The sequence below is a fragment of the Lolium rigidum genome, chromosome 6 (genome assembly GCF_022539505.1).
Source record: "Lolium rigidum isolate FL_2022 chromosome 6, APGP_CSIRO_Lrig_0.1, whole genome shotgun sequence".
NCBI lineage: Eukaryota > Viridiplantae > Streptophyta > Magnoliopsida > Poales > Poaceae > Lolium > Lolium rigidum.
This window is the reverse complement of record NC_061513.1, coordinates 111,062,885-111,072,967: the sequence shown is the minus strand read 5'-3', so window position 1 is coordinate 111,072,967 and position 10,083 is coordinate 111,062,885. Positions and strand designations below refer to the sequence as shown.

General features: G+C 45.5%; 2 protein-coding genes across 2 annotated transcripts; one reads left to right on the top strand and one right to left on the bottom strand.

The window, feature by feature from the left end:
- The first annotated feature begins 2,308 nt into the window (after positions 1-2,308).
- LOC124665270 (3-hydroxyisobutyryl-CoA hydrolase-like protein 5) lies at positions 2,309-6,389 on the top strand. Its single transcript, XM_047202692.1, has 15 exons — positions 2,309-2,422; positions 2,522-2,605; positions 2,735-2,803; positions 3,279-3,339; positions 3,484-3,557; positions 3,645-3,728; positions 3,987-4,071; positions 4,277-4,362; positions 4,510-4,631; positions 4,787-4,847; positions 5,299-5,397; positions 5,668-5,769; positions 5,859-5,900; positions 5,990-6,096; positions 6,181-6,389. The coding sequence occupies exons 1-15, from the start codon at positions 2,393-2,395 to the stop codon at positions 6,227-6,229; spliced, it is 1,155 nt and encodes a 384-aa protein (XP_047058648.1). The 5' UTR covers positions 2,309-2,392; the 3' UTR covers positions 6,230-6,389.
- Positions 6,390-6,678: 289 nt separating this feature from the next.
- On the bottom strand, positions 6,679-9,492 carry LOC124663118 (putative F-box/LRR-repeat protein At4g15060). Its single transcript, XM_047200860.1, has 3 exons — positions 8,605-9,492; positions 7,197-7,355; positions 6,679-7,128 (listed from the first exon to the last, which is right to left on the bottom strand). The coding sequence occupies exons 1-3, from the start codon at positions 9,490-9,492 to the stop codon at positions 6,805-6,807; spliced, it is 1,371 nt and encodes a 456-aa protein (XP_047056816.1). The 3' UTR covers positions 6,679-6,804.
- Between the last annotated feature and the right edge of the window lie 591 nt (positions 9,493-10,083).

Below are 10,083 nucleotides of genomic sequence, written 5' to 3'. Positions count from 1 at the left end.
TTAGCCCGTGATAGTATGTGTCGAAAGGCTGAATTGAGTGTGACCCACACTTCACCCATAGTTTGCGCGCTATGGAATTTTCAGCTCCCCCTTGCACCCAACTCGAACCCACCGTCTTTTGCGATGAGCCTAAACTCGAACCCGTTGGCCGTCAGGTCTAGCTTGCAGCTTTCGCCACCCTCTCCCGTGGTTACCGAGTCTCATGGGGCGGGTGGAGTTCTGCTGAGCTCCGCCGACGTTGCGAACATGGCCGCGGCAACGGACATCAAGAAGTGGAGGCGCTCGGGTACGCACGTGATCCCACAAGAAGGTGATGCAAACATTGGTGCTCTCACGATGGTCCCCGCCCGGACGCGGATGGTAGCCAAGCCGGATAGGGCGGTCCGCCCCAAAATTCAGTCAGCGGGGCCGAGGGAGACAAAGTCGAAGAAGACGGTCCACCATGGCACCCTCCCACCGCCGTCCAATGCCTCTCCATCGTCCAATGGAGACAACGCGAACGATGCCCCTAAGAAAGTTCTATCCTCGAGTCCGTTGAATTTGTGCGTGGAAACTAATCTCCGATCATGATGATGTCCACAAAGGACATGAATGAGCACCAATTGGAGTGGTGGAAGGATGCCATGGCGGAGATCATGAAGAGAAGAAGGCTAGCTCGTCAAGTGGCAAGCGGTGGTGCATCAGCTACTCATTGAGGTGGTGGTGACGAAGGTGTCTCTGTTTGATTTGGGTGACGATCAACTGTTTGCTATGAATTTTTACAGTTTTGGGTACGGGGCGGCTACTCATTGAGGTGGTGGTGACGAAGGTGTCTCATTTTTACAGATTTGGGTCACGACGCTTTGATGTAGAACCATGAACGCGGGTCAAATCCCACAAACCGAACCCTCGTAACGCGCCAGCGACCCTGAAACTCTACCTAAAGTTTCCCCACTCTCTCTCTCTCTCTCTCTCTCTCTCTCTCTCTCTCTCTCTCTCTCTCTCTCTGAAGAGACTTGCTCTGCTTGAGCTCTTCTCTCAACCTCCCTGCTGGCCTCTCTCCCCCTCGTTGTCGGTGGCCATGGTGGCTGACAACGGGTGGGAGGGGGGTTTGGCCTCTAGTAGTTGTAGGTTTGTTCTTCCTTTTCTTCTTCCAAGCAAATAAATGGGTGGCTGGATCTAGATCTACCTCTATCTTATTTCATTCTTCCCCTGTCCATGGCCATGGCTGCGAGATGGGAAGATGGAGCATGATTTGGGGTGAATCCTATGCTGGCACCTTTGGGATGAATCCATGGCAAGGCATTGCTTCGGCTGCCGTTGCTCCCACATCTCAATCCCCTTTTCTTTTCTTCAATAAGTTTGGTGGAGCTCCAATTCATAGTGTATCTTCTTTTTCTCGTCGTCATGGTGGCGGAAGAAGGGAGCAAATGCTCTGGTTTGGTGGCTTTTGTCTGCAAGGAATATTCGTTTCTGGAGTTGTTCTTCTCAGTCGCTGTGGTGGCGGAAAGAAGGAGGTCGCACTGGAAGCTGGTATTCCAAGGGAAGATCAAGGTGTTGCAACTTGTGGAGTTTGTCAATGGCGGCGATCTTGTGCCACCGTTATCCAAGGCCAAAGGGGCCGAATCGTGCTGTGGTGCTGCTTGCACTGTAGCTTCTTCAACCTCCTGGCCAGAGTGCCACTTTGGAGGCCCTTTTCCGGCGATTCTCGGCGGCGCTCCACGCCTGCGCGCCACCAAGTGGTTTGTCCCCGGTGGTGTGAAGGTGGCCGACGGTGGAATCCCTCTTCCGGTGGAGAGGACCATGGATTAGATCACATTTCCTATTTTTGTTCTAGGGTCCTTTATGCAAATATTCAAGGCTATGCTGTATTTTCTTTTTCCAGTAAGGTCCTTGATGTAAAATGGTACCCACCGACGATGATTTAATGCAGCAATGGGGGTCCTTCGAGAATCGAGACCCCTCTCCCTTTTCAAAAAAAAAAAGTAACGCGCCAGCGGTTTGTCGACTCGTAAATACGAGTTTTTTTTTAGAGTAACCACATATTTCATTAATCGAACACCAAGTTAGATGAAGCAACACATGTGGAAACTAAAAGACAAACCGGGATAAAATGATTATCCTGAATTTGCTGATAAAATCCTAAAAAATCGAGAAACTATAGTGTTTTACAGATCGCACGGTAAATGCTAGAGATGATAGTAGTCAAACCCCTAGTCTCACATTCCAACCCGTCGCAACTCGCACGCACCTACCCCAATCTACGACTCACCTTTCAGTTCCACTACCGTCACCTACCCACTCTGCTAGCCTTCTTCTCTCCCACACCCACGCTCCCTTCACCAACTGCAATTCATCAACCTCACCTCGCTTGCCGGTACGCACCTGAGAGATCTCCACCTCCGGACTCCTCATGGCCCAGGAACAAGCGAACCCCGACGAGGTAATGCTCCGTCACGATTCTTGGCTTCTCTTTTCCCGTCGCGATTTGATCGATCAGCTGACTGAAGGAGCGGACGCGGCAACCCGACCCTTTGCGCAGGTCGTGCTCGGGCAGGAGATCAACGGCGTGAGGGTGGTCACCCTCAACCGCGCGCGCCAGCTGAACGGTATCTCCGATAGAGTGGTGCGCTCTCTTCCGTTCCCGAAGTCATCTTTGGCTCGGGAGCAGTTTGGTTAGAAATGGTTTTGCAGCCCGTGGATTGCTAAGAGTGAGTTGCGATTGTTTGTCTGTGTTCGGTTGTTCTGCTTGTAGGTCTATATTCTAGCCCAATTGTTGGAGAAATGGGAGAAAGATGATGATGCCAAGCTGGTCATCTTCAAGGTGCGTATCCTCTGTCCCTGAACATACAAATCTAAGAAGCCTTGTAAACATTCAGTTATAGTAGCTTTTGCACCTCGCACAACATGCATGTATCATGTATGGTACAGTCACAGGGCCCGTCTTTAACCTTCCATACTGCTCTAGGATGGTAACGTGGACTGGTGGTTAGCAGTATATAGCATGTTTTGTAGAACTCTTTTTTTTTATCAATGCATCGAAATGCAATGCTTTTTGTGTTTTCGCCCAAAAATGTTTTGCCCTAGGAGGATGGTAACCAGGCTGGTATTTAGGAATAGGACATGGAGACAGTATCCTTGTTTGCTGTAGGAGGAAGATTTTAAGGATATTTGATGCAACCAAAAAAATTTGCACTTCACTCTGCGTAGAGTATATATCCGCTAATCGTAACACATGGAAAATGGTATATCCAACAAGTTTTGTCTGAAACTCTGAATGTGATTTTGATCATGAACAGGGAGCTGGACGCGCATTTTCTGCCGGTGGGGACCTAAAGATGTTCTATGAAGGGAGATCAGGTGCGGTTGTCAGGGTATAGCAGTTATAAAACATGCATTCATTACTTCTGTCATGCTGTATAGTTTGATTTGCATCATCAACTTTTTGCATTTGCTTGTAACAAAGCACGTCTGTTTGGAGTTTTGAATATGACTCCTTTGCAGATGATTCCTGCCTCGAGGTTGTGTATAGGATGTACTGGCTCTGCTATCATATTCATACATATAAGAAAACCACGGTGATGCACTCATAACATGTTTGAGGAACATTGTTTGCACTGCTGGAAAGCTCTATTCTGAAAATACACGGTTTTACATTCATGCAGGTGGCTCTTGTTAATGGACTTGCGATGGGTGGAGGGGCAGCCTTGGTTGCTCCCCTGAAATTTGCAGTTGTCACAGAGAAAACAGTGAGAGACACTATCCCAACTTTTTTATGCTACAATTATGGTCTATTTTTTTAATATAAATTGGGTTAAAGATTTTTCAAATGTTTGTCTGCTACATGTATTACTTTCTAGCGATTATCTAAAGCATGTGAATCTTGGAAATTAATACTTGTGCATTTCTTGAACAAGATCCAATTATCCAATTCATTATTAATATAACTACAGTGTGTTAAAATATTCTTTCTGGAGTTTCTCTAAGGATCATCTCTGTTTTCCTAGGTTTTTGCCACTCCTGAGGCAAGTGTTGGACTACACACAGATTGTAGTTTTTCTTATATCCATTCTCGGCTCCCTGGATATTTAGGTAATTGAATTGAATTTTCCATTCACAGGCCCCTAGTACTTTTTATGGCATATTTTGGGACTATCGTATGAATAAATTTAGGCATGAGAAAAATTGGTCATGGCATATTAAACATAAATTAGGGCAATGTGGCGATATGATGCACAACTTAGCACATAGCAATATCAGTTTCAATCAGCTTATTATCTTTTTGCTTCACTTTTAGGGGAGTACCTGGCTCTGACTGGTGCTAGACTGAGTGCAAAAGAAATGATTGCTGCTGGTCTTGCTACTCATTTTGTCCTTTCTGAAGTAAGACTCTAAATTGCTTGTTTGCGTTATTTTGTACTTGATTGCGAGCAAAATAGCTGATATTCTCTACCTGTAGCTTGACTAATCAGTGTTATTTGCTGATATTGGGCTGTTTGTAGTTTGACTAGATTATGATATGTGTGGCAGAAATTGGAAGAGCTAGAAAGACGACTACTGAATGTAAACACAGGTGATGAGTCTGCTATCCGGGCTGTCATTGAGGAATTCTCCACGGATGTTCAAATTGATCAAGAGAGCATTTTGAACAAGTTAAGGATGATTATTTCTTCCGAAATATAACAATTCTGTTATTTGTTGAAATTAGGGTTTACTCATTTGAAACATGTTTCCTTAGTCAATATAGTGTAGTAATTATTCAATTACATTGGAACCAATCTAACACGGGGATGTCGATTGTTGATAGGCTTCCGACTATCGACAAATGTTTCTCAGCCGAGACTGTTGAGGAGATCGTGAAATCACTTGTAAGGCTTCAGCACTTATGACGCAAACTCTTCACATTATTGCTTCTCTGAAAAATGCAATCTGTCAATTTACTTGATATGTTGTTCAGCACTATCAATCGGGTATTACTTGTTCTACATTCTATTACATATCAGAAGATCCCTTTTGGAGCACTGAATTTTCACATCTTCATATGATACTGAAACTTTTGAAAAATAAAAAAGTTTGATTTATTCACTCAACACCTAGCCTTTTAGCTCTACAAGGATGTTATCATTCGTTTATCATGCTGGTTCTATGGTTCACCTACACAGCAGGAAGCCAGAAACAATACACTCACTATTCTTCGCTCCTCTAAGATAAAATCATCTCAAATCACCCTTCTGAAGTCATGTACAAACCACTGTCGCATAATGAGATGAATGGTTCTTTTTATCTGCATAACTTAAATCAGTATTTTATTTGATGTAGGAATCAAAAGCCAGCATCGATGGAAACCAATGGATAGCTCCAGTTCTGAAGAGTATGAGAAGATCATCTCCTACTGCATTGAAGGTCACACTGCGATCGGTAAAAATTCTTGCACCATCCATGATTTGTTAATGTTTGTTGGTTTCATATTTGGTTTTTTATGTAGATTTGTGCTTACACTGCCAGCCTTTGCTTATTGTAGAATTGACGTCTCATTGATAATCACATCAATAGTTATTTTGGTTCAAGATTGATTTACTGTAGTGCAAAATAATGTTGTATGGAATATATTTATGCGATATCATTGTTGTGATTCGCTTGCTCGCAGAAGGCAAGCCATTGTTTTATGATTTCTTTTGAACTCTGCAGGTTAGAGAAGGTCGGAAGCAGAGTCTTCCTGAATGTTTGAAGAAGGAATTCAGACTAACAATTAACATCCTACGATCTGTCGTTACTGGTGATGTCTATGAGGTATTGCGACTGTACAGCGAATAAGAATTATCTCGACTTGAATGAACCTTCTGACTGCATCTTGCCAATTTCATTTGATCTCGTGACAGGGTATTAGAGCTCTGAGCATCGACAAAGATAATGCCCCTAAGGTCAGTAGTATCTCTTTCCCTCTCTCCGATATCCAGCATATTTTTGTCACACATTTGTTCTTCTGAATTACTTTATTATCTCAATATAGTGGAGTCCAACCACCATTGAAGAGGTGAAGAGTGAAGACATTGAACGTGTTTTCAAACAATTCAGCTCAGAACATGAGCTCCAAGTCCCATCTGATGATTCAAACAGGTGACTGAATCCAAAATTTTCTCACAATCAAATTTTACATATCTAACCTCGATAATTTACTCCTTAAACGTCACCCATATGCAGGTGGAACGGCAAATACGAGCAGACGGTCTATGCAAAACCTTCACAGTAATCACCACATAACCCAGCAGCACCCCTCTCTGACCATGCACGGCATAATGGTTTTGGTGCGTGGCATGCTTGTTTGATTGTTCGTGTACTACCTGTGTGTAACATTATACCGAGCTGTTGAAAACTATACAAGAAGCAATAAAGCAACTTATGTTTTGTTACCACAAGGGCTCATGGAGTGAATCCTCTATCCTTACGCAATGGAATCCACGACCCAGATTTACGTCTATTCTGCTGGCTCATCCGAGGAGTGAATCCTCTATCCTCATGCAATGGAATCCACGCCCCAGATTTTCATCTATTCTGCTGCCTCATCCGAGTAAATCCTCTGTCCTTATGCAATAGAATCCACACCACAGATTTTCATCTATTCTGTTTTTTTTTTCACAGATCTAATCTTTAGTGTACTTTGTCTCAAATCTCCGCTGTGTTCTAACTTTCACCTAAATATTTAAAGAATGCAACCACTCAAGATTGCAATGATGCCATGTCATGTCCACAAGCAAGTTATAACTAATGTATGTACATGGAAAGGGTACATGTGATGTCGCACAAACCTACCTACCTATGTGTAAACTATGAGCCATACTCCAACTCCAAGAAGCGGAGGTTATACAGAGTAGATTTTCTCTCGATTGGGGCTTTCCTATTTTGCAAAGCCCACCTCACAACAGCTTCCTCGCTCTCTGGAAACTGCACTCCAATCTTCTTCAGATTAGCTGTTCGATTTAATAGGCAAAAGAGGAGGTCCTTCTGATATTGTTCAGACTTGAATCCAAGAAAGGTGATCTGCGCCAGGCTCCCAGTTATGCATGATACATTTGCCAGCATCCCCTTGAGATTAGCCTCAAGGCACACATCTTTCTGAAGGCGCGCATCTTTCTTCTTATTTTCAGCAGCCTAGCATGGAAGAAGGTGTGTTAATAATTAACCTCTCGATGAAACTCAGGAGTGGTAAAGATGCATACCGAAACAGTCAACTGTTGTAGGTTAGGACAGCTCTCAAGCAGCTTCGCCAGGAGAACAACTTCTGATTCGCTCGAGAAATCCAAGCTCACTGATAGTGTCCTCAAGTCTTGAAATGTAACTGGCAACTTGGCAGTATCTTCATATTCATCAGCTAACAGCTACAAAGAATGAGGGCACAACAATACATATGAGATTAAAAAACGAGATAGCATATCTGCAGATCAGATAAGCTTAATATAATTAAGTTCTATTTGTTACATTTACATGAATCAGTGAATCGTCTTTACTACCAGAAGCAGTTAAACATAAAAATTCAATGCATCATACCAAGTATCATAAGTACCTCCACTGCATCTACAAATTATCAGATGTCACAATCCTACTGCATAACAACCATGAATCAAGTTCATTACTCAAGTTTATACTAATTAACAGTGTTCGACTGTTTTCACAGTTTGAGTGCTTGACCTACATGGATCACTGGCTTCTGGCAAGGCAAGGACACATCTGCAATACATCAGCAAGGAACCTGTAGCCTTTTTTTTCAAGGAATGTCATTCGGCTAGCTTTATTGATTTGCAAACATAGTTACATCGTTTACAAAAGCGTTCAGTATAAAACTAGGGGGTTCCTCCACCCAAATACATGAAGAATTTGAAACTAAAGCACTCCTAGCTAGTTCATGTGCAACCTTGTTGGCCTCCCTATTACAATACTCAACCGTAACTCTACCAAAACCACTCCATAAGATTAAGCAATCATCATAAATTGCAGCAGCCGATGTTGATGAGATAGCCTTGCTGTGGCTTTCATTCAGCAGATGGCATCAATCTAATGACTAAGCATATTGTGACCAGTGATTTAATCATGGATAGCAACCAAGTACAGATCTAGACAAATTAACACTGCAAGAAACACAATGCAGCAAGCAATAAATTTAGTTCTATTTGTTACATTTACATGAATCAGTGAACCGTCTTTACCAGAAGCAGTTAAACATAAGAATTCAGTGCATCATACCAAGTATCATAAGTACCTCCACTGCATCTACAAATTATCAGATGTCACAATCCTACTGCATAACAACCATGAATACTCAAGTTTATACTAATTAATAGTTTTCGACTGATTTCACAGTTTGAGTGCTTGACCTACATGGATCACTGGCTTCTGGCAAGGCAAGGACACATCTGCAATACTACATCAGTACCAAGGAACCTGTAGCCTTGCTGTGGCTTTCATTCATCAGATGGCATCAATCTAAAGACTAAGCATATTTTGACCAGTGATTTAATCATGGATAGCAACCAAGTCCAGATGTAGATAAATTAACATTGCGAGAAACACAATGCAGCAGGTAATAAATTAAGTAGTACTAGATCGTATGATGGATGCAAGAGAGCTCACCAGCATGGAAAAGCCTCTGAGAGTGAGGCAAGCTAGGCGCGCGGCAGCATCCAAGAACGGGCGCATCCTGAAGGAGATCTTCTCCCGGAACTTGGCGACGTGCAGGTATGCCTTCCTGACATCGGGCGAAGGCGCCAGCTGCACCTTCTGCGTCTTGGGTCGCGTGTAGACCGTGATCGTCCTCAGCCCCGTGGCGGTCAGCGTGACGGCCTTCTGCTCGAGAGCTGGCCTAAACAAGAAGGTCTTCACCGAGGACGACTCCACGGTGCACCCGCCGATCAAGCCCGTGCAGAAGACCATCTCCAGCGTGTCGAGCCCGGTGGCGGCGGAGAGGATGGCGGTGACGATGTCCTGGTTGACGAAGACGCGGTGGAGCTTGAGGGTGCGGAGGGCGGCGCAGGCGACGGCGGAGAGGCGCGGCACGGCGCAGGTGTTGAGGGAGAGCACGGTGAGGGAGCGGATGGCGAAGACGCGCTTGGGCAGGCAGACGCGGCGGCGCAGGCGGACGGCGAGCTCGGAGACGCCGTGGTCGGCGGCGCTCTCGATGGCGCGGCGGAAGTCGGAGGGCTTGACGCGCTTGGTCGGGGCGATGTCGAGGCGGCGGAGGAGGCGCGGCGGGGTGGCGGGCAGCGGGAGCGGGAAGGGGGCCGCGCGGAGGAGGAGGGAGTCGAGGCGGGGCAGCATGGCGGGGAGGTTGCGGTAGCGGTGGGAGAGGGCGGAGAGCGAGACGACGAGGCGGGTCGGGAGGCGGCTGGTGATGGCGAGCAGGACGTCGTCGGGGAGGCTGGAGAAGCAGTCGGGCGCGTCGGCGGCCGCGCCCTTGCCGCGGCGGGGGCGGCGGCGGCGCTTGCGCTTGGCGGGGGCGCGGTTCTTCGGTGCGCGTGGCATCTCGGAGTCGGAGGGGAGGACGGCGAGTTCTGGATGGATCCGGGCTGGATCTGGAGGGCGGTGGATATTGGAGGCCCCGGGCTCGACTGTGTGCGCCGCAAGTTTCTGAATTCCTTCCTTTTATTTACCGTCTCTGAACACAATGCAGACAAAGTCACAAAGAGATTGCCGTCCATGACATGACTCAGGTGGGCCGGGCTCGACTCGGCCCGCCAACTCCTTCCATACCACGATCGAACAACACCCCGTGTAGCCCGAATTAAATGGAAAGCCTCGGAGATAAAATCACGCTTTTCAGGCAAATTTTTAAATTCGGTAGGAGTACCACTTTATATTTCGGTAGAAAAAATTTATATCTTGTCGAGGTTTTCGCAAAAAACCACTAATCACATATTGATCCGAATTGACACGAAAACTGATAGGTGGGATCTACCTATCGGTGCCAATTTGTTGACATACTAGGACACACTTCACTTACCTGATTAATAAAGATCAAAATATTTGAAGAAAAGAAAAAACGGAAATATAAAAAGGGGAATTGGGAGGTTCTCATCATCCACTCCCACGACACTTCTATGGCACCATCACTGG

Coding starts and splice junctions, on each gene's coding strand:
- LOC124663118 (XM_047200860.1), bottom strand. CDS start 9,492: ATGCCACGCGCACCGAAGAACCGCGCCCCCGCCAAGCGCAAGCGCCGC. Junction 7,356..8,604: donor TCAGAGGCTTTTCCATGCTG/GTGAGCTCTCTT, acceptor CATTCTTTGTAG/CTGTTAGCTGATGAATATGA. Junction 7,129..7,196: donor TACAACAGTTGACTGTTTCG/GTATGCATCTTT, acceptor CTTCCATGCTAG/GCTGCTGAAAATAAGAAGAA.
- LOC124665270 (XM_047202692.1), top strand. CDS start 2,393: ATGGCCCAGGAACAAGCGAACCCCGACGAG. Junction 2,423..2,521: donor AACAAGCGAACCCCGACGAG/GTAATGCTCCGT, acceptor CCCTTTGCGCAG/GTCGTGCTCGGGCAGGAGAT. Junction 4,072..4,276: donor TCGGCTCCCTGGATATTTAG/GTAATTGAATTG, acceptor CTTCACTTTTAG/GGGAGTACCTGGCTCTGACT.